This window comes from Enoplosus armatus, chromosome 5 (genome assembly GCF_043641665.1).
Source record: "Enoplosus armatus isolate fEnoArm2 chromosome 5, fEnoArm2.hap1, whole genome shotgun sequence".
Taxonomy (NCBI): domain Eukaryota; kingdom Metazoa; phylum Chordata; class Actinopteri; order Centrarchiformes; family Enoplosidae; genus Enoplosus; species Enoplosus armatus.
Window position 1 is genome coordinate 27,286,127 of NC_092184.1, and position 20,875 is coordinate 27,307,001.

Below are 20,875 nucleotides of genomic sequence, written 5' to 3' on the forward strand. Positions count from 1 at the left end.
CTGACGGACGGACAGAGACACATTAGACATTTTCACTATTTTCTGACATTTTATGGAGAAAACAATGAATTGAGAAAATAATTGTCAGGTTAATTGATGATGAAAATAATCGTTAATTGCAGATTTATTTGCCAGTGTCAATTCACACATCCTGCCTGTTTGTCTGTCTGCCTGTCTGTCTGACAGGTGCACTGTATGCGACAGTTGTTTTATGATGTATCACCACTAGTGCCCCCTCCAGGCTGCAGAGTTTATTACAGCATGAAATATGACAGAACAACAGACTAATGATTTCTCAGTAGAGAAGCTGAACATGTACCGTCTGTTCTGCGGGGGGCGCTACAGGAAACATCATGGAGTCACTAAAACCATTATCGAGTGTCTTCAGGTCAAACTTCAGCTCTGGACGATGACAGACAGCAGGGACAGTCTGGTTTGTGGCGGCCATCTTTGTAGTTTATGCCTCTGTAGGAGACTCGTCGTCGTCCCCGTAGACCACCCCCTTCAGGTAGGCTCGTTTAAACTCCTCAAACACCATGTCGTCTGATTCGCTGCAGGACAGAGAGAGGAGGGACTGATTAGTGAGAGGGTTTAACCCCGCTCCCACCTTTTCCTCTGTGGGGGGGTGAATCTGCACTTGATTGCTCTTCCTCACCAACCGGATGTGTCTCAGTAAACTGAATTTGAATTGTGAGAACTGAATGTGTTTATACAGAGTTACATTTTCAATGAGGATCAAATACAGTTTTAATGTCATAATATTACCTTCAGTTTCACATTTATTGGAATTCAGTACCAAACTAATAAATTCAAATAATTTTCAGATTCAGTTTTTCAAAGCAATTCAAATTCAAATATAAATGATTCAAATTCAGTTTGTAGTGACACATATTTCTGCTCAGCTACGCAGTACTACATACTCAATGTCATACGTCATACTTAGTATGAATTGTATGTTTGGATGTGATTTCAAACAGAGCCTCAGTTTTCTCTGACACACTGAAACAAGCTACAATTTAACATTCAGACACTCAGGAGAGTTTTAATAAAAAACTCATTTCACTTCATGAGTTGAGATTAATATTATCATCGTAGTTGGATGATTGTTCTTTCTATAACCAGCTTTTATCTAACAGGAAGAAACTTAGTTTTATTTTCCCTTTTGTCAGTTTCCAGTTTCTAATAGTCGCGATCCAGCTGCAGTGTCCTGATCTGATCTGAGACCTGCTGCCAGATGTTTCATTGTGTCTGTAAACAGGTGAAAGTGGGATGATGAGGAAGTTTCGTCAGATAACAACAGCTAATACCTGATCACACACTGATCTCAGGTCAGATGAACAACAGAACCGTTCTGTTGAAGACGTTGAGAACAGATTCTGTGTCGTCATGAAGTTTCAAACTGAACTCAATGCGGAGAAAGAGGATTTCTTTATGCCATTTTAAACTAGTTCTAGTAGAAAACTGACAAATGAATATCTATTATTGGATTCTTCATATTTACATTAAATGCTGCCTGTCAACAAACAGCTGACCTGCTGAGTTACATCAGAAATTAATAATAATATAATGATATTAATAATCTCTTCCAGAAATGAATCATTACCAACATTTAGTTTGTCATTAACACCTGCAGGTCATTTGTGATCATTTGATTAATTACTAATTGATTATAAATGTTTAACTTTAATAGAACAGATGAAAGAATAATATGCTGTTTGTCTACTAAATAACTGCTGGTTACTTTACCCTGACATCATCACCGACTGTTATTCTGATGGTTTTATTTTCACTCTTCTAAAGTAGATCTTTGAGGAGTTTTTACAAAATGCTGAAACATATTTTTTTTGCTTAAAGCCAAAGTTAACATGTCAGTCTTTTCTAATGACATCATCATCATCTCCACATCACCACTGACCTGTTTAACATTTTGTATCAGATAACAAATGATTGTCCGATTTAGTTTTTAAATCCTGAAATAATTAATGAATTGTAAAAAGTATTGTTGTGATGAAATCAAAGACCTGTTTAAAGCCCCTGCAGGTCCAGAGAAACTCAAAAACTCTTCTAGCCTTTATATAATAAAACTAAGTGATCTCACCTGGCTGAAGACACAATGTTCAAGAAACGTGGTGGAGACAGAGAAAAGAGAAAAGTCGTCATTGTTCAGCTTAAATATAAATAAAGATCTTCAAATTCAAACAGTTTCTGACATTTCAGCCATAAGTAGAAATAACAAACTGCAAACTGTGGATCTAAATAAGTCTTTTTCTGTCAAGTTTGAGAACTTCAGTGTGAAGATTTGGACGTTTAATATTAAAAAGGAATCGTCCTAAACTATGAAGATAAGATGAGATGCAGCTCATTTACGTATTTAGTCTCATTAAATATAAACTCTACTGGAAACTTGTGGAGACCACTTAAAGCCAGAATCAGGTTCAGGTCCAGTGGAGGAGATGGATTATGGATCACTGAGGGTTCTCACAGGTACAGACGGGTGTGTGTGTGTGTGTGTGTGTGTGGTTAAGATGCAGTGATCAGCAGTAATCTGGATGTTAATCTTCAGGATGTGACGCAGCTCATTGTTGAGATGATAAACGACTCAGTGCTGTCAGCGTTACACAACAAGCTGCTTAACACCTGAGGACAGGTGTGTGTAACCTGTGAGTGAACTGCAGGAGGAGGGGGTCGGTACCTGGTTCAGGTTTAGGATGCATCAGTCTGAATGGAAGCTCCAGAGACACCTCACTGTAAAACACACACACACACACACACACACGTTGGCCAGATGTGATGTATTTCCACACACCGCAACACACACAGAAGGTATCTGATAGTTTACCTGGATCCGACCGTCCTGTCAGTGTGAGCAGAGAGAACAGAGAGACACAATGAGTTCAGGAACTATTTGTTGTTATTGTCTCAGAGTTCAGACTTTGTGATGTCACAGTGTACAGTGATGTCACAGTGAACCGTGATGTATATATATATATGTAATATCAATAATTTACAGTGAACAGTGAATTATTGACAGTGTCTACAGAAATAAGCACAACCCAAGAGTATTTTGTTATGCTGCTTCACTTCTTACCTCTGTTCTAAATAATTAGAGACCATGTCATTGTTTTATGCACTAAGGGCATTTATGCCTTTACAATATTTAATTTAATCTGCCTGAGAAGTAGAACTGTTGCATTCACTGTCACTTCCTGTGCTGGCTGTAGAACATTTTCTATATTCAGGTACTGTGTGCGATGGCATTACAGCCAATAGAGTATTTGAAAGTTGTTATAAACAGTGCATATGTAATTATTCTGGGAGAGCAGGATTTGGGTTAGTGCCTAATGCTCATTGGTGTTATTGTCTTTTGTGAAAAAGCAGGTTAATAGATGTTTCCTCCAGGAGTGTCTAATGAGTTTAACTAAACCTAAATCAAAATGAACACTGCTGACCTCCCAGCATGCCGTGCAGTTCACACTTACCCAGAAGCGATCATCTTCACCACGACCTTATAGGAGACCAGCATCCCCTGCACCTCCTTCATCACCTCCTGCTTCACTCTGAGACCGAGACAAAGACACAAAGAGACAGATAGTTATCTTTAGTTTTAGTTAGTTAAATGATCATCATCTCAGTGTCTCTCTGCATGTCTCAGTATCTCTCGGCGTGTCTCAGTGTGTCTCTGTGCGTCTCAGTGTCTCTCTGCGTGTCTCAGTGTCTCTCTGCGTGTCTCTTGGTGTGTCTCAGTGTCTCTCAGTGTCTCACGGCATGTCTCTCGGCGTGTCTCAGTGTCTCTCAGTGTATCTCTGTGCGTCTCTGTGCGTCTCAGTGTCTCTCAGCGTGTCTCGGCGTGTCTCAATGTGTCTCTCAGTATGTCTCAATGTCTCTCAGTGTCTCTCAGTGTCTTTCAGTATGTCCTACATGCTGGATGAAGCCAGGTTGGTGTCTTCATGTTTGAGTCGTCCGTCCAGGGCAAGTCCTCTCCTGTCCTTGTTGTGAGCCAGCAGAGGATGCAGAGTGTACTCCTTCTTCAGACTGGTACCAGAGGGGACCGAGTCACTGCAAGCACACACACACACACACACACAATAAAATACTCTGTTACATGATTTTTTTATTCTGAATGTCAGATACATATTCTGTCTAACTTCAACATTTTTCCTCACATTGAACTCAACAGTAAACTATGTCCTCAGTTTATCTCTTCTACCATGTGACCCCCAGGGGCTCCATACAAACTGAATATAACTCTCAGTTACAAGACAAAGAAAAGGAAAATAAATACAATCCATAGTGTCCACCATCAACAGCTCCAGCGGTTGGTACTTAAACACCAGGAAACAGCATCAATGTATTCAGCTAAAATGTCAGAATAAAAGCCCCTGAAGCACAGAATAGTGTTGATAAAAAGAGCTGAACTCACTTGGTCTCTTCTTTGGCCACTGATTTGACGTATTTGTCATTGGAGTAAAGAACAACATTTGTCACCTGTTCAACTAAACACAGACAGAAAAGGTTTGAATTGAAAGTTAATAAATAAAAGAAGTTATATTTATCTACAGATCAAAGACTCAACAGAAGAATAAGAAATATTAACCGAGTGATGAACAGGCACGTTAGAAACAACATGTATGACGTCACCTGAGACGTGTTAGAAACAACATGTATGATGTCACCTGAGGCGTGTTAGAAACAACATGTATGATGTCACCTGAGGCGCGTTACAAGTGACATGTATGATGTCACCTGAAGTGTGTTAGAAACAACATGTATAATGTCACCTGAGGCGTGTTACAAGCAACATGTATGATGTCACCTGAAGCGTGTTAGAAACAACATGTATGATGTCACCTGAAGCGTGTTAGAAACAACATGAATGATGTCATCTGAGGCAGGTTACAAGCAACATTTTTGATGTCACCTGAAGCGTGTTAGAAACAACATGTATGACGTCACCTGAGGCGTGTTAGAAACAAGATGTATGATGTCACCTGAAGCGTGTTAGAAACAACATGTATGACGTCACCTGAAGCGTGTTAGAAACAACACGTATGATGTCACCTGAAGCATGTTAGAAACAACATGTATGACGTCACCTGACACACTGATGTCTTTGATGTTCCTGCTGGATGAGTTGGTGATTTCTACATTCACTCTGACAGGTTCACCATGGTAGAACGTCTGCAGACAGACAGGCAGAGAGACAGACAGAGAAACAGACAGACAGACAGACAGACAGACAGACAGACAGGTAGTCAGACAGACAGACAGACAGACAGAGATTCAGACAGACAGACAGTCATACAGACAGAGAAACAGATAGACAGGGAGGCAGACAGGTACTGTTTGACTGTTCCTGTCTCACTGTTCATTGATGAGGGTTTTCAGATATTTGCTGGTTATCAAAACTGTCAACCAGAGAAAATCAGATTCTCAAATGACTGTTTATTCATTTATTTGAATATTGTTGTTTGTGTCGTCTTGAGTTTTGAGACGTCTTTGTTTTGTTTCCGTTAACGTTACCTCTGTCTGTCTGTCTCTCTGACTGACTGACTGACTGTCTGTCTGTCTGTCTGTCTGTCTGTCTGTCTGTCTATCTGACTGTCTGCCTGTCTGTCTGTCTGTCTGTCTCTCTGACTGTCTGTCTTACTGTCTGTCTGTCTATCTTACTGACTGACTGACTGACTGTCTGTCTGTCTCTCTGACTGACTGACTGTCTCTCTGACTGATTGACTGTCTCACCTCTTTGGGCAGGCTAAGTTTGACGTGCAGTGGTTTTTCAGACATCAGGAACTCGAAGGTAGTCTCTGCTACTGGAACCAGTTTACTGTTGTCTGGACTGAACTGGATCTTACGGATGGTGAGACGAACTGAACTCCTGCAGAAAAAGACAGAACATCAAATAGTACAAAGACAAACAAAATAATGATTCACTGTTACTGGACTCTAAACTCACTGTTTGTCAATCTTCTCGTCCTGGTTCTCACCACAGAAAGCTTTCACCTCAAATTCCACAGCACATTTCTATCAGAGACACACAGAGAGTCCTGATCAGGATCCACACATTCACATATAAACACACAGAGAGGCAAAATCCAGCACATATCTTTCACATCATTCCATGTTCTGGATTTGAGGGAGTTCTGGGTTTTACTGAGCAAGGTTAAACCAGATTACTCTGTAAATCGTCTTCTGGAACAGATTTCTGGATTTGTAATCTGACAGCAGATCATAAATCCCAGCAGGATTCTGGGTAGAAATGTTTTAACTGACTACAGAAACCAGAATGTTTGGTTCGATTTGAAAAGGTTATGTTAGCCCCTTTAGGAAGGTTAATTTTATTTATTTTTTTAGTTTAGGTGTAAAGTTGAAGACGTTTGTAGAAGTTTAGTAAACATTTGGTGTGTTTAATGTGATAGTCTGAGTCTGGACAGGATGCCTGATCCATTACTAGATGGCACAAACAAACATGTTCATGAACATCATCTGACCTGACTGTGAACGTTCTCATTATGACTGAAGCTGGTGTTTTAAACATAATTACCTTTCCCACATCAGAGGGTCCCGGCTGCAGAGCAACAGAACACGGCAGGTTGTCTGGAAACTGAAACACAAACACAAACTGTATTGATCGTTCTACTGTATTTACTCAACAATCAGATCTCACTCCAAACCTCAATCGTGTATAAAATATGTCTCCGAACATTTTGCATTATTAGGTCACTTAACAGCAGTCATCATGTTGTGCACATCTTCCTCATGATACGTGGTGGAGCATGATCAGCGGCTTCATTCATGTGTTACAATCACTGGCTCATTCATCAGCTGCTTTGCTACCAGCTGACTAGTAACATCTAAACATATTTATACAGGTGTACACAACAGCAAGATACCCCCAGCACTGTTTGTGTTGCAGCCTCCTCTGTACATGTTAACTTACTTACTAAGATGTATGATCATGTGCCAGTTAACAAAGTAGTTAATTGATTAATGACTTCTCCAGAAGAATCCTTGTTGCTGCTCAGAGTCTTTGAGAGCTCCTCAAACAGCAGAACCTTTCCTTACTAAACCTAACTAGGACCCTTTTCCAACAAATGTAGTGTAAACATCATGGTATCATTCAAATTCAAAGGGTTAGCCCTCTGGGGAGCATAAAAATACTCAATAGCCCATTAGATTACATACAAGTGGATGTTTTGTCCAGCTGGTGGCGCTAGAGGAAAAGTCAGGAGTCACCAAAATGAGTAGAATTCATCCTCTGGGGTTCGTGAATATCAACAGCAGATGTAAGGCAAATCAAAAAAGAAGACAAAGAGAGTTAAGACTTTTGATTTAATTGCTTGGTGACCTTTAAGCATCTGCTTACTCACCTGAACCTGAAGCTGGCATTGTGTTGGCACCTCCAGTACATATACTGGAACAAACTGCTCCAGTGCCAGGGACATTTACAACCCAAAGAGGACAATTCATTGGAATCATTGATTGATGCTCTTTGGTTCTGAATTTGTCATTGTAAGTTTAGTAACTTTGATCACATGTAGGCCAGATGGAGCATGAGGTGGACAAGTGGATTGGTGTGGCTCCAGCAGGGATGTGGATGCTCCAGTGTGGGCGTACTGCAGGCTACAGACATGGTCGGATGATAAACGAGGCCTATAGAAACTGGTTGAGGAGCTCAGAAAAGAGCCACTGCTCCATGTTGAAAAGACTCACTTCTCAACACCACACTCTGAGGCACTAACAACCCTCAGCAAACCCAGAACACACTGGAGGGATTATGTATCCTCTTAGTTCTGGAAACACCTGTGGATCCCCCAGAAAGAGCGGGAGGATGTGGCTGTGGAGAGGGATGTCTGGGATATTTGACTTGCTGCTTACTGCAACTGAAACCTGGACCTGTATAAGTGGTGGGAAATAGATAGGTGGGAGGTTTTGTTAGGGTCTCAGCATCTCACCTCAAAGAAGAAGGGGAAAGCGTTGTCTCCAAGCTTTCGAAGCAGTTTCTGCTGGACCTTGGTGTGAGTCAGCTTCTCTTTGTCCTGCAGCTCAGGGTAAACCTGCCGGGTCACCAGGAACAGGTCCCTCCTGAAGGCCACGCCCATGACATCCATGTCCTGACGGCCGTACCGAAATGTACACGACAACATCACGTACACTAAAGACACATAAAGATGTCATATTAACAGTAATGACAGTTGATTCACAGACCTCACAGCTGTCTTTCTTCAATATAGAATTCAGCTCCTTTCTATAAAGTTCAAGTAGCAACACCACAATGTAAAAAAACTCTAGTACAAGCACAAGTCGTACATTCAAAATTGTACTGAAAATCTGAACCGGCAGTACCACTAATGACCACCAGATATTAGATCCACAAATTCTCAGACTATGTTTAAGTCTTTGCATAAAGTTCCAACGTCTCGCTTCGAACAGTTGTTCAATATTATCTCATCTTCAGGATCTTTTTGTCTTAAAGGAACAGTCTGACTGTCACGTCTGTACGGTAAATATATACGCTGCCACCAAGAAACAGTCTGGCATATAACCTCCTGCAAGACAGCAAATTGTAGTTTATACACTTCAGTTTTTGTTCCAAAGAAACAAACCAGATGTAACACATTTATTAGTGACCTTTAGAGGTGCTACTAGGTGGTTCTCTTGCACAGAGCCAGACTAGCTGTTTCCCCCTGTTTCCAGTCTTTATGCAAAGCTAAGCTAACCAGCGGCTGGCTGTAGTTTCATATTTACCATACAGACTTGAGGATGGCATCAATCTGACCATCTAACTCTCAGAGAGGAAGAGAATTCCCCAAAATGTGAAACTGTATTTTCCTGTGTTCTCCTCACAGTATTACAGTAACAACATGGAGAACAAACAACACCTGCAGTAACCTGCAGATTAAATAATCAGTTAGTAAAATAATGGATTGTTTGATTGTTTTAATATTACTTTTGTAAAACAATTCTACTCTGCGTTTTAGTTATTATACCAGAGGTCTTTTTAGGGTCATCATCCTGTTATTCTTGGAGGGCCAACAGGCTACAATAGAGAGTCTACTTACGAGAGCAAACACAGGGAGGTCAACAGTCAAATACACTGACCTTTTTTTCCTTTGAGCTGCACTGGGTCGATTACAATAACTCCATCTAAAAGAGACAGAAAGAAACAGACACTGTGTTAACTGTGGAGTCCAGATTACAACATGTTTCTGATTAAACATCTGTCCGCAACTGGAAACTAATCGAATGCCCCCTAACCCCCTCCATGATGGTTAAAGAAACATTACAACATTTTCAGGTAAATCCTCAGATGTCAGATGAGAAGATCAGTTTTATCTGTCACAAATAATTTCAATAATTCAGTTCTTAAAATCTTTTTTTGACAAAGGTAACCAGTGGGGATGGAGCCTTTGGGACCCGGGGCAATTCCCCACCTTCTCCAGTTGGCTATGCAGCCTTGGTCAAGGTCGTGTTTAGCCTAGCTTAGCACAAAAACTGGACGCAGGGGGAAGCTGTGAGACTAGCTCCATGTTATATGTTGTTAACAATCACCAATCATCTTGCAGTCAGACATACAACTGATCTTTAAAAGGATTTCTAGCTTTAGCTTGTTTCTGTCAGAACTCACCTACTGGATCCACATAGTCACAGTGATCCACAAAGTCTCTCTTGGCCATGTAGACCGCCACCTGAAACACAGGAGGTTCAGAGGAGGTTCAGTGCCTTGCCCCCTTATCCTGTCAACATGGATGTTACCTGCACTTTACTTTCACTGCAACCAGAGGACTGTTTCTGCACAACTCACCGACTTATCGCGAGACACTTTCTTAAAGACAACGTGTTTCGGACTCATGGTGACCAACTGATGGACCGACCTGCAGCACAGAGAAGATGTAACATGAACACTTTATTTATCTTAAGGTTAAAACCATACTCAGTTGTTGATTTTGGACAGACATGATTTGGGCTTTTTGACAAACTGAAAGTCAAATTTCCCTCTTATCTAACTAATTGTGTCTTAAACACAAGACCACCATTGTTTTTTAAATTTTATTTTCACAACATTTTGCAGATTTAAATATACTTGTATGAACAAATATAAGTATGAATGACAGACACAAACCTTTCCATATAGACTGTTATCGTCGAACAAACTCCAAATTAAAAGTTATTTTCAAGTCAAACTGATTTGTTTTACCAAACTTGAGGGATAATTGTTGAAAGATAAGTTCACATTTCTGTCTTAAAACAATAAACATTGAAGGAGTTACTGGGCGTAGTATACATTATATCATTTTCAGCCCTCCATCACTTCCAATGAATGCATATGAAGAAGAGATAATTATGAGCCCAGTAACTCTTTCATCTTGAACGTAAGAATCCTTTAATGTTGATCTGATGGAGAAAACAAACAGCAGAAAACTGAGAGAGACTGACCTGAGAGCAGTGATGTGTGTTGATCAGCAGGACGACGGCAGGTTTGTAACAGATGATCAGACTGACAGAGCTGCATTTATAACAGACACACACTCAGCCTGGTCAGCATGCTGATCATTACAGACTGAACACAGATAATCCTGAACAAACTTGACGATCTGCAGCTGCAGGAAGCTTTCACTGTCCACACGTACACATGAAGAAAATGCTTCTCCAGAAGCCATCGACAAAATGAAAGATGATTATTATAATAATAATCATAAGATGTTTATTTATTACTGACTAAACAAATCATTCACACGTTACCCAACCAATCTAAACTAAAGGTAATTTTACTCTTTTTTTTTCCAGACAAGACTGAGTTTGAACATCTACAATTCAATGACAAGTGAGTGGGCTACATCAGCTGATGAAGACCATGCAATACTGTCGAAAGCTCAAACAAACAACAAGTGGACCTTGAGTTGAGATTGTGTTCTTTTCTATCCTGTAATTCATCTCACCGCCTCTGAAGTTTATAAACTGCATGTTGGATTAAACTCTTCAGCCCTGCAAGCGCTGCATATAGTATATAAACATACAGTATATATATATACAGTACATAAACATACGTTATATGGATACAGTATATCAACATACAATATACGTATACAGCATATAAACGTACAGTATATATATATATACAGTACATAAACATACATTATATGTATACAGTATATAAACATACAGTATAAGTATACACTATATAAACAATATGTAAATGTACAGTATATGTGTACAGTATATAAACATGTATGCATGTATGTAAGAAATACACCCATGTCAGCAGTTTCATCTCCTATCTCAGACTCAGAAGCTGGTTTTTCAGAAACCAGTTTGATGGCTGTAGCTGTTCAAGCCTTGATCATGTGACACATTTAACATATAAACTCTGGTGATTCTTCAACATGTTTAAAAAGTGCTTAGTTTGCATTCAAATTTTAAACATTTGCTTTTGCAGTACAGGCCAAACATTACATAAATGACCCCCCCCCCCAAATACAAAATACATACACATATATATACACATATACATACATACATATAAGTTGGTGTTAGTGTAGTGCCTTGTAAAATAATGAAAAATTGAAAATGTTTCATGAGTCTTCTTCACATCATATGTAATATATAGTAATATATATAATAATGTTGCATCACGTGATCAGCAGTGTAAAGAGTCTCTGCTGAGCCGATAAGTTCCTGTCAGGCAGACTCAGCAGTCTGTCTGCTGACATCGGCAGCTTAAACACACACACACACACAGTGTATTATAATGAAGCTATTCACAATCAAAGTCTGAGACAAATAACACCAGCAGCTTCACATCGAGAAGGAAAGATTATTATTAAATGTAACACACTGATCATGTGTTCTCATGCTAGTTTAAATTAGTTTTAATGTGGACATTAATGACGGAGCTGCGTGTTCACTTTGTGAAGCCTGCAGAGGTGAAAAAGTGTTTTAAAAAAAGTGTTGAACTGCTTTGTGCATCTATCCCAAATTTGTGTTTAATGCAGTTCTATTCATCTTGTCTCGAGTTTTTAGGAGCTCTAAGTTTTTTGCTTCCTTCCTCTCCTGCAGAGACTCTTCACTTTAACTTCATGTGTCTCTGAGTTCTGTAGGTTACAGTGTGTCTGTATATATGTGAATGTTTGTGTATACATATTTTGTAATCCATCATCCATCCACCCACCCACCCACCCACCCATCCTCATCCGCTTATTCAGGGTCAGGTCGCGGTGCAGCAGGTTAAGCAAGGTACTCCAGACGTCCCTCTCCCCAGCAGTGTTTTCCAGATCCTGAGGTCAGATGAGATATGTAATCTCACCAGTGTGTTCTGGGTCTACCCTGGGGTCTCCAGGGAAGGCGAGCCGGTCCACTGTTCCACGGCCAGGACGAAATCTGCATTATTCCTCCTGTATCAGAGGTTTGACAATCGGTCTGAGCCTCCTTTCCAGCACCCTGGAGTAAACTTTCCTGGGGAGGCTGAGCAGTGTGATACCCCGATAATTGGAGCACACCCTCTGGTACCCCTTTGTAAAAAATGGGAACCACCATCCGGTCTGCCACTCCACAGGCACAAGTGACAGTGAAGGGGTGTGTCAGCCAAGACAGCCCAACATAACCAGAGCCTTCAGCATCTCAGGGCAAATCTCATCCACACCTGGTGCCTTGCCACCAAGGAGCTTCTTGACTACCTCAGTGACCTCTTCCAAAGATATGGATGAGGCTTCTCCTGGGTCTTCAAACCAATCCCTCCTTAAAACAGCCCGACCCAAACCCTGATTTCCTCTCCTGAATTGTCTAACAGTTTGCCAGAACTTCCTTGAGGCCAACGGGAAAGTCCTTCTCCATAGCCTCTCCGAACTCCTCCCACACCAAGCCCAAAAGGCCTCCTTCTTCAGCCTGAAGGCTTCCTTCACCGCTGGTGTCCACCAATGGGTTCTTAGGTTGCCACCACGAGAGGCACCGACAACCTTCTGGCCACAACTCCTAGCAGCCGCCTCCACTACAGAGGCTCTGAAAATGTCCCACTCAGATTCCACGTTTACCAGGTCTGTCCAGAAGCCTCCCCCGGCATCTGATCCAACGCATCACCAGGTGGATCAATTGATGAGACGACCACAAAGTCAATCATCGATCTTTGGCCTAGGGTGTTCTGGTACTGGGCGCACACATTTAACTGAAACATGTCATAACTAAATGCAGTTAATGTTTACTGTGCGATTTCTTTATTTCCAACATTATCTGGAAATTTGCTGTTTTTTTAAAATCACATAAACAAGTAGTAATAATAATTATAATGATCAGAAACTGATGAAGCTAATTATCAAGTGCTGACATACTGCAGTTATCCAGAAGATGCCTTGCCTCATTCAAATGAGTCTGCAGGTATTTCTGATAATTTGTAAAAAGCAGGATAGCTCTAAGCCTACAGCCAGTGGTCGAACCATGATGGTTTGGGCTCAAAGTGTACAAGGGCAAGTGGTTCCATTTAAATCCCCCACCCACCTTCCCTCTTCTCGACAAGAGGCCTCCGTGTGACGTATGCTGTTCCGTAATGCCACAGGCTGAGGGGAAGTGGAACTACTAAACGCAGCAACTATTTTCTTCTTCTTTCTGCTTTTTAACTAACTATAAGCGTTATCAAAAAGCGAAGTTTTAAGCCTACTCTTAAAAGTAGAGTGCGTCTGCCTCCCGGACTCCCCAAACTGGGAGCCAATTCCATAGGAGAGGAGCTTGATATCTGAAGGCTCTGGCTCCTGTTCTGCTTTTGGAGACTCTAGGAACCACAAGCAACCCTGCATTTTGGGAGTGCAGTGCTCTAGTGGGGTAAGAGGGTACTATGAGCTCTTTAAGATATGATGGTGCCTGACCAGTAAGAGCTTTGAAGGTCAGGAGAAGGATTTTAAACTCTATTCTGGATTTTACAGGGAGCCAGTGCAGAGAAGCTAATACAAGAGAAATATGATCTCTTTTCCTGGTTCCTGTCAGTACACGTGCCGCAGCATTCTGGATCAGCTGGAGAGTCTTCAGGGACTTATTGGGACACCCTGATAATAAGGAATTGCAATAATCCAGCCTAGACGTGACAAATGCATGGACTAATTTTTCTGCATCTGTTTGAGACAGGATCTTCCTGATGTTTCAATGTTATGGAGGTGAAAAAAGGCAGTCCTTGAAGTTTGTTTTACATGAGAGTTAAAGGACATGTCCTGATCAAAGACAACTCAGAGATTCCTCACGGTGGCGGTGGAGGCCAGGGCAATGCCATCTAGGATAACAATATGAACTCCTGAGTGACACCTGACTTCACTGAAACATTCAGACTCACGACAGAAAGTAAACAAGCACATTATTTCTCTAAAAGAGAAATCTGTTTCACTCCACAAATCGGCAGAAAAATCAGCATCAAAACAGTTTGAGATAAATATCAACAGGTATTATTCTGGTTTTATTGGTGTTGCAGATTACACACACACACACACACACGCACACACACGCACACACACGCACACACACGCTTTCATTCATCTTCATTGTTAATAAAGACTTTATTATTAACTCTTGAATCCTCTTTTACTTCCAGCTGGACGAAGTTTCTGTCTGATCAACACTCATCTAAACTGGATTTTCTGGAACATTAAAAGCTTCTGAAGATAAAACGTAAACATGTGATTCAACATGTCGACCTGAAGGCAGCTGGACATACGTCTACAGTCTCAGTCTGATTCAGTCCGTCAGCTGTGGAGTTCAACAAAGACGAGCTCCACCAAATACTCCATCGGCTGGTGGACAGTCCTCAGTGTCTCGTTCTCCACCCTCCTGCTCCTCAGCGTCTCCGTCTCCACCCTTCTGCTCCTCAGTCTCCATCCTCCTGCTGTCCACATCATCAGGGTGTCACACGCTTCAGCCAATCACATGTCAGACCACAGGATGGCCTTGCTGCCTTTCTCCACACTGGCGACGTATGCTCCTGAAGGTGACCAGGACACCGAGTTGATGGCAGAGCTGCAGACAAACAACAACGACGACAGGTCAAAGTGTAAATCTGCTGTTTTTATTTTTGTCCTACAGTCAACAAATCCCACGAAACACCAAAACCAACAACAAATCAGTGCAGTGGACAAAGGTTTCCTCTCAGTTGTTTACTGACGTATCTGTGACTGTCTGCTGCTGCTGGAGAGATCGCTGTGAGCGCGCTCAGTCTGACCCAATGAGACTGACACAATGAGCTGAAAGATGCTTTAAACCTTAAAGCTGAGAGGAGGTGCAGTCAGGCCATATGGTCCATTGTTATATCTCAGGAACATAAACACATTTTACCCCCATAAATTGAACAGATGATCAATTAAATGAAAGGCAGGATTAATGATGCAGTTTGGATTAGAGTCCAATAGAGGGCACCATACTCCTGAAGAGTCTGTAGCCAGCAGAGGGGAGGAAAAATATAAGGCAGAGAAAATATTAGAAGATAGCTGCAAGATCTTGCTATTATCTGCATATTGTAAAAATGGACATTAAAGTTACAGTATGCAGTATTATTAATTATAACTTCAGTTAAAATAACTAATTTTGACCATTGCATGTCACTAAAAATATTTAATTGAAGGGCTGTGAGCACCCGCCCCTTTGTATTTAGTCTTTTAAAAAACTGGACCAGGTCTGAATCAAACAACCAATCAGGGTTAGCTAGCACGTAACTGGCTAATCACATCAAGAGAGGAATCAAAACACAGAACCCCTGATTACCCTGATTGGTTGTTTGATTCAGACCTGGTCCAGTTTTTAAACAAATAAATACAGGGGGAGTGCTCACAGACACACATTTAATTGAAGGGCTTTAACATTTTTTTAGTGACATGCAATGGTCAAAATTAGTTATTTTAACCGAAATTATAATTCAATAATATTGCCTGCTGTTAAACTTCAGTTAAATTGTACGGTATGCAGGCCGATCTCTGAGGGAGGATGACTGCGACGACTTTCAGCAAGTGGGAGGCAGACCGGAGGACCACTTGGATTCCAGATAAAATTTAAGGAAAAAAAAACATAGGGGCCCCGATCTGAACTAAAACCACGTAGTTGACTAAAACTTTTCACTTGACTGAACTGAACTGAGAAAAAGTCTTAAAGAAAAGATACAACTCTACAACCAAAGGAAAGGAACAAGGACTAGAAAGAAAGGCTTCGAAACAAAACAATGAAGGGGGATCTCGCATAGCTTTCAGAGAGAATAACCGAGTTAAATTTTGTCTGTATTTCTGTAAATAAATGTATGCTGTCAGTTTCATAATTGAATGCTGCTATTTCTTAGCCCGCCCCAAGAGTTTGGCCTCGTTTCCCCTTCTGAGAAGTGGTTTAGAAACTGCTACTGGTCCTCTGAGACTACTACAACTAACTAACAACTAAGCTTGATGTATTGATCTTCTGATGGTGTGGTCACTGTTGGTCTGCCTGATCGAACTTTGGATACAACTGATCTCGTTTCTGCAAAGCGTTTTAGAGTTCCATGCACTGCCCCCTTAGAAACCTTTAGTCTGGCCATGTTTTGACTCTGAGAAAGCCCCTCTATGGTCAGAATAACAGTTTGACTTCTGACACTTTCACTTAGTTCCGATGCCATGTTTCCCACTATCACAATGCTGCTTAGTGAGCAATGACCTGCTGGAAATTTGAGGCGCAACCATATTTAGAACAGGTGAACACCGGCTGCAAGCTGAGTTCATTGAACGAGCCTCCGATGAGGAGATCAGATCCACCTGTGTGTCATCTGAACGCATGCTTCGATGGAAGGACACAACTCAAAGACATCTGACCTTTTGGACGAAGGAGTTTAGTTGGTCGATGCCACAAATTTGATTGCCGACCTAAAAATAGTGCAGAATCAAAATATTTCTTCTTCATTTTACATGTCATAACTTCTTGTGTTTCAAAATAAAGTTTCTGAATCCTCAAACTTTGTGATTATTTCCAGGTTTACGTGAACATATTTGAGATTTTCAATGTGGACCCCACTGTATATAATTATATACATACATATATATACACATACATATATATACACACATATATATATATATATATATATATATATATAATAATCTGTAAACGTTTCTGTCTGAAGGTCCTGGTTCAGTCTGGTTCTTACTTGTGGTTTCGGTCCAGAGTTCGGTCCACTTTCCCCGTCAGGACGTTCCAGATGTACAGAGCTCCATCAGCTGATCCTCCTGCTACATAGCTGCCATCAGGACTGAACACAACAAATAAACAAACAAGAGTAACATGTCATCTGAGTCACTGCCAGGCTTCACTCAGAAAATAGAGATTTTATTAAGAGGAGTCAGAGTCCTCCCTGTTTTAATCTGCTTTTAATACAAGCTGGTTGTCATGGCGAACACAAAAGGAAAGATTTTTCCTCTGATCAGAATGAATTAATGGAGCTAGTTTATGTGGACATTAAACACCAGTAGGAGCGTGTCAATGGTATTCAACACAGGTGAGAGAACCCACCTGAAGGTGACTCTGGTCCAGTCGGCTCCACACTTGAAGCCCTGAGCGCTGAACACACACACACACACACACACACACACACACACAGGTCAACAACAGGACGGTTATTTATTAAAATTAAACTTTCAGTCTAAATTAGAAAAAAAAATTCTTGCTAATAACCAGGATCCGATCCAGGTTGTGGTCCCCCTTCAATCCATGGTGTAAAGACGTAGGTAGACATCACATTTATAATTTCACTTGTTCAGAAAGAAGGTTTGAGTGTGTGGCTTTCTCCTCTTTTCTGCCACATTCAAACCAACAACCCAAATCCAGATCACTGGTCCGGCTCTTTGATGACGGGAGGTCCCACCACCTTCTGCCAAAGTGCTGCTGCTTCTGAAGCTAGCCTCTGTTCAACCAGCCTCACTGAAGGTTTCTTTATCTGACACATGTTCCTGAGGAACTGAGGATCTGCTGCTGGACTGGACTCTGAACCTACAGACTCACAGCCTGGTGCCCAAGGAGGAACTCACCTGAACGTCTGTCTGACAGCGTTGGTGCGCAGGTCGATGATCTTCACCAGGTCGTCTCTGGAGCAGGTGAGCAGTTCGGTGCGGTCGTGGTTCAGGTCCAGAGACGTCACTCTGCCCAGCAACTCCAGCTCCAGGACTATACTCTCCGCTCTGACACACATACAGGGAAGTCAGAAGATGAGTGTGAGTAAAATCTAATTTAATCACAATATTAATATGGACAATTTTCCAATATCGATCTGTGTCTTCATTTACCAAACGATCACAGAACGTGTTCTTTAATAACCACTTCTGGAAGCTTTTCTTCACAATTACCTTTTCTTACCAATTACCTTTAATCTGAAGAACAGAAATGTGCAAACTGGATCATTGTCCAGACCTGATGCACAAACACAGGTTTGACAGTCAAAACCCCCTCAGTGTGGCGTAAAATAACCTTAAAAATCTCTCTGGTCAAAACCCTGTGAAACATTCAGGATCATAAAAGTCCTGCAAGCGGCAGAAAAAGGACTTGTTTTGATAATGCTTCAGATTCAGGTGACCATCAGCTGATTAACAACCACTGGACATTACAATACTGAGTCCATGTGACTCCTCACGACCCTGCAGCATCTCAAAATGTAAGAGCTTTCAGAATCAAAAATAAGACTCAAAGACATTTTAAGGATCTGTAGAACCCTGTGAGAGGACATTTTTAACTTTAGTTTTAGTTTAGACCTCATCTTCACCCACATGGACTAACATGAGATATGGATCAGTAAAAACATTCTCATCAGTTTGAGATCAGATCAGCCAGACCACATCAGGAGGTGGTCTTCTGGTTTCTGAAGAAACACTCAGTGGAGGACTCACTGACCTGATATCCCAGAATCGAACTTTCTTGTCAAAGTGTCCGCTCATGACGCACTGCTCCGTGCACACGATGTCATTACAGCTGGAACCAGCAAACACCGTCTTCATACCTGCACAGGTGAGACAGTGGGTGAAGATTCCCACAGACTGAACACAGCTAACAGGCGACAGGCGGGAGTCAATGAGGTGACTCATTGACTCCCGCCTCTTGTGACCTCACAGCAGGCGGGAGTCAATGAGGTCACAACAGGCGACAGGTGGGAAGTCAATGAGGTCACAACAGGCGACAGATGGGAAGTCAATGAGGTCACAACAGGCGACAGGTGGGAAGTCAATGAGGTCACAACAGTCGAAAGGTGGAAGTCAATGAGGTCACAACATGCGGGAGTCAATGAGGTCACAACAGGTGACATGCAGAAGTCAATGAGGTCACAACAGGTGACATGCGGAAGTCAATGAGGTCACGACATGCAGGAGTCAATGAGGTCACAACAGGCGACATGTGGGAGTCAATGAGGTCACGACACGCAGGAAGTCAATGAGGTCACAACAGGCGACAGATGGGAAGTCAATGAGGTCACAACAGTCGAAAGGTGGAAGTCAATGAGGTCACAACAGTCGAAAGGTGGAAGTCAATGAGGTCACAACATGCGGGAGTCAATAAGGTCACAACAGGCGACATGTGGGAGTCAATGAGGTCACGACACGCAGGAAGTCAATGAGGTCACGACAGGTGGGAAGTCAATGAGGTCACGACAGGCGAAAGGTGGAAGTCAATGAGGTCACGACATGCGGGAGTCAATGAGATCACAACAGGTGACATGCAGAAGTCAATGAGGTCACGACAGGCGGGAAGTCAATGAGGTCACGGCATGCGGGAGTCAATGAGGTCACAACACGCAGGAAGTCAAGAGGTCACAACAGGCGGGAAGTCAATGAGGTCACGATTCAGAGACGATTCCAGCATTGTCCAACAGGAAGCGAGCTGACAGCACCTTCCGTCAATGAGGTCACGACAGGCGGGAAGTCAATGAGGTCACAACAGGCGGGAAGTCAATGAGGTCACGACAGGTGGGAGTAAATGAGGTCCCAACAGGCAGGAGTCAATGAGGTCACAACAGAGGACAGGTGGAAGTCAACGAGGTCACAAAGTAGCAACTGAGAGTAACAAAATGACTTCAGTCAAATTGCAGAGACTCAAACTATGGTTGGAAATCAGTTGTAGTACAGAAAAGTACAGTTTGTACTGTACAGTACATAGGTGTACAGATCTGATAGAGCCGCTGTGTGTGTACAGGTGGGAAACCTGTAAAACTATCCAATCACATACAGACTTTGCTGCGGAGATCCCACAGTTTGAGTGTTCGATCGTAGCTCCCAGAGACGATTCGAGCATTGTCCAACAGGAAGCGAGCTGACAGCACCTTCCCACTGTGACCCGTCAAGGTGTGCTGGAGGAGAACACACACACACATATTAGAGTCTAACACACATCTCTGCACGACGACCGTGCTGTGACCAGCAGGTGGCGCTACAACGAGCTGCAAACACAACTCAAATGTTTTTCAAGACTTACATCTGCACTTTTGTAATGACAGAAAAAAAAATCAACATCCTTTATGGTCTCAGTGGAAGAGTGAGATCAGCACTCAGGCCCCGCCTCCTCAGCCTGACGCTCCATGCTGGTTGGTTGTTGGATGTCAATCATCATCACAGTGAGCCTGTAGGATCTCTGTACAGACTCACACTGTGATGTCACATCCTGTCTGTCAGCAGCTGCTGGGACCAGCACTGCACCACTAGAGCATGATGGGAGCCGAGAGCAGGGGCTGCTGGGAGCTAAAATGGCTGATTGGGGGAATCTGAGGTTCAGACCTTTTACATCACATCACTGACCAGAAGAGGAGAAGTCAACCATCAACACTCAACTGAAGCTGTATTACAAAAGTCTACTTTATTTACTGTAAAACTAAGTGACATTCAAACTCATCAGGTGGTTAGTCTACTGATTGATCGATCGA

At 42.0% G+C, this 20,875-nt stretch overlaps 2 protein-coding genes and 1 non-coding gene across 8 annotated transcripts in view; all 3 read right to left on the minus strand.

The window, feature by feature from the left end:
* Positions 1-457: 457 nt before the first annotated feature.
* On the minus strand, positions 458-9,850 carry LOC139284898 (S-arrestin-like). 4 transcript variants are annotated; one of them, XM_070905252.1, is made up of 15 exons: positions 9,803-9,850; positions 9,626-9,686; positions 9,100-9,144; positions 7,953-8,152; positions 6,542-6,601; positions 5,954-6,021; positions 5,740-5,875; positions 5,094-5,178; positions 4,421-4,493; positions 3,919-4,056; positions 3,480-3,557; positions 2,840-2,854; positions 2,693-2,745; positions 2,099-2,102; positions 458-551 (listed from the first exon to the last, which is right to left on the minus strand). In XM_070905252.1, the coding sequence occupies exons 1-15, from the start codon at positions 9,848-9,850 to the stop codon at positions 458-460; spliced, it is 1,158 nt and encodes a 385-aa protein (XP_070761353.1). The 4 variants fall into 4 exon arrangements, with proteins under 4 accessions (XP_070761353.1, XP_070761352.1, XP_070761351.1 ...); XM_070905251.1 differs by lacking the exon at positions 2,099-2,102 and having other exon boundaries at positions 458-566; positions 2,698-2,745; XM_070905250.1 differs by lacking the exon at positions 2,099-2,102 and having other exon boundaries at positions 2,671-2,745.
* Positions 9,851-14,407: 4,557 nt separating this feature from the next.
* atg16l1 (ATG16 autophagy related 16-like 1 (S. cerevisiae)) overlaps positions 14,408-20,875 on the minus strand; it is a 33,822-nt gene continuing 27,354 nt past the window's right edge. For all 3 annotated transcript variants that reach the window (XM_070906623.1, XM_070906622.1, XM_070906621.1), the window contains 6 exons: positions 20,185-20,305; positions 18,859-18,964; positions 18,003-18,152; positions 17,488-17,535; positions 17,126-17,227; positions 14,408-14,985 (listed from right to left, as the gene is read on the minus strand). In XM_070906623.1, coding sequence (XP_070762724.1) covers positions 14,892-14,985; positions 17,126-17,227; positions 17,488-17,535; positions 18,003-18,152; positions 18,859-18,964; positions 20,185-20,305 — 621 coding nt within the window. In that variant the 3' untranslated portion in view covers positions 14,408-14,891. The remainder of the gene's footprint in view (positions 14,986-17,125; positions 17,228-17,487; positions 17,536-18,002; positions 18,153-18,858; positions 18,965-20,184; positions 20,306-20,875) is intronic.
* Positions 20,476-20,751, minus strand: LOC139285955 (small Cajal body-specific RNA 6). Its single transcript, XR_011597375.1, has one exon. It is a non-coding gene; the product is annotated as a small Cajal body-specific RNA 6 (non-coding RNA).

Bases quoted from the DNA above. Each gene is read 5' to 3' on its own strand.
- LOC139284898 (XM_070905249.1), bottom strand. From the start codon at position 9,850: ATGAGTCCGAAACACGTTGTCTTTAAGAAAGTGTCTCGCGATAAGTCG. The intron at 9,687-9,802 runs GTGAGTTGTGCA...CCTGTGTTTCAG, and splicing joins AAGTGTCTCGCGATAAGTCG to GTGGCGGTCTACATGGCCAA. The intron at 9,145-9,625 runs GTGAGTTCTGAC...TGTCTCTTTTAG, and splicing joins TGACTATGTGGATCCAGTAG to ATGGAGTTATTGTAATCGAC.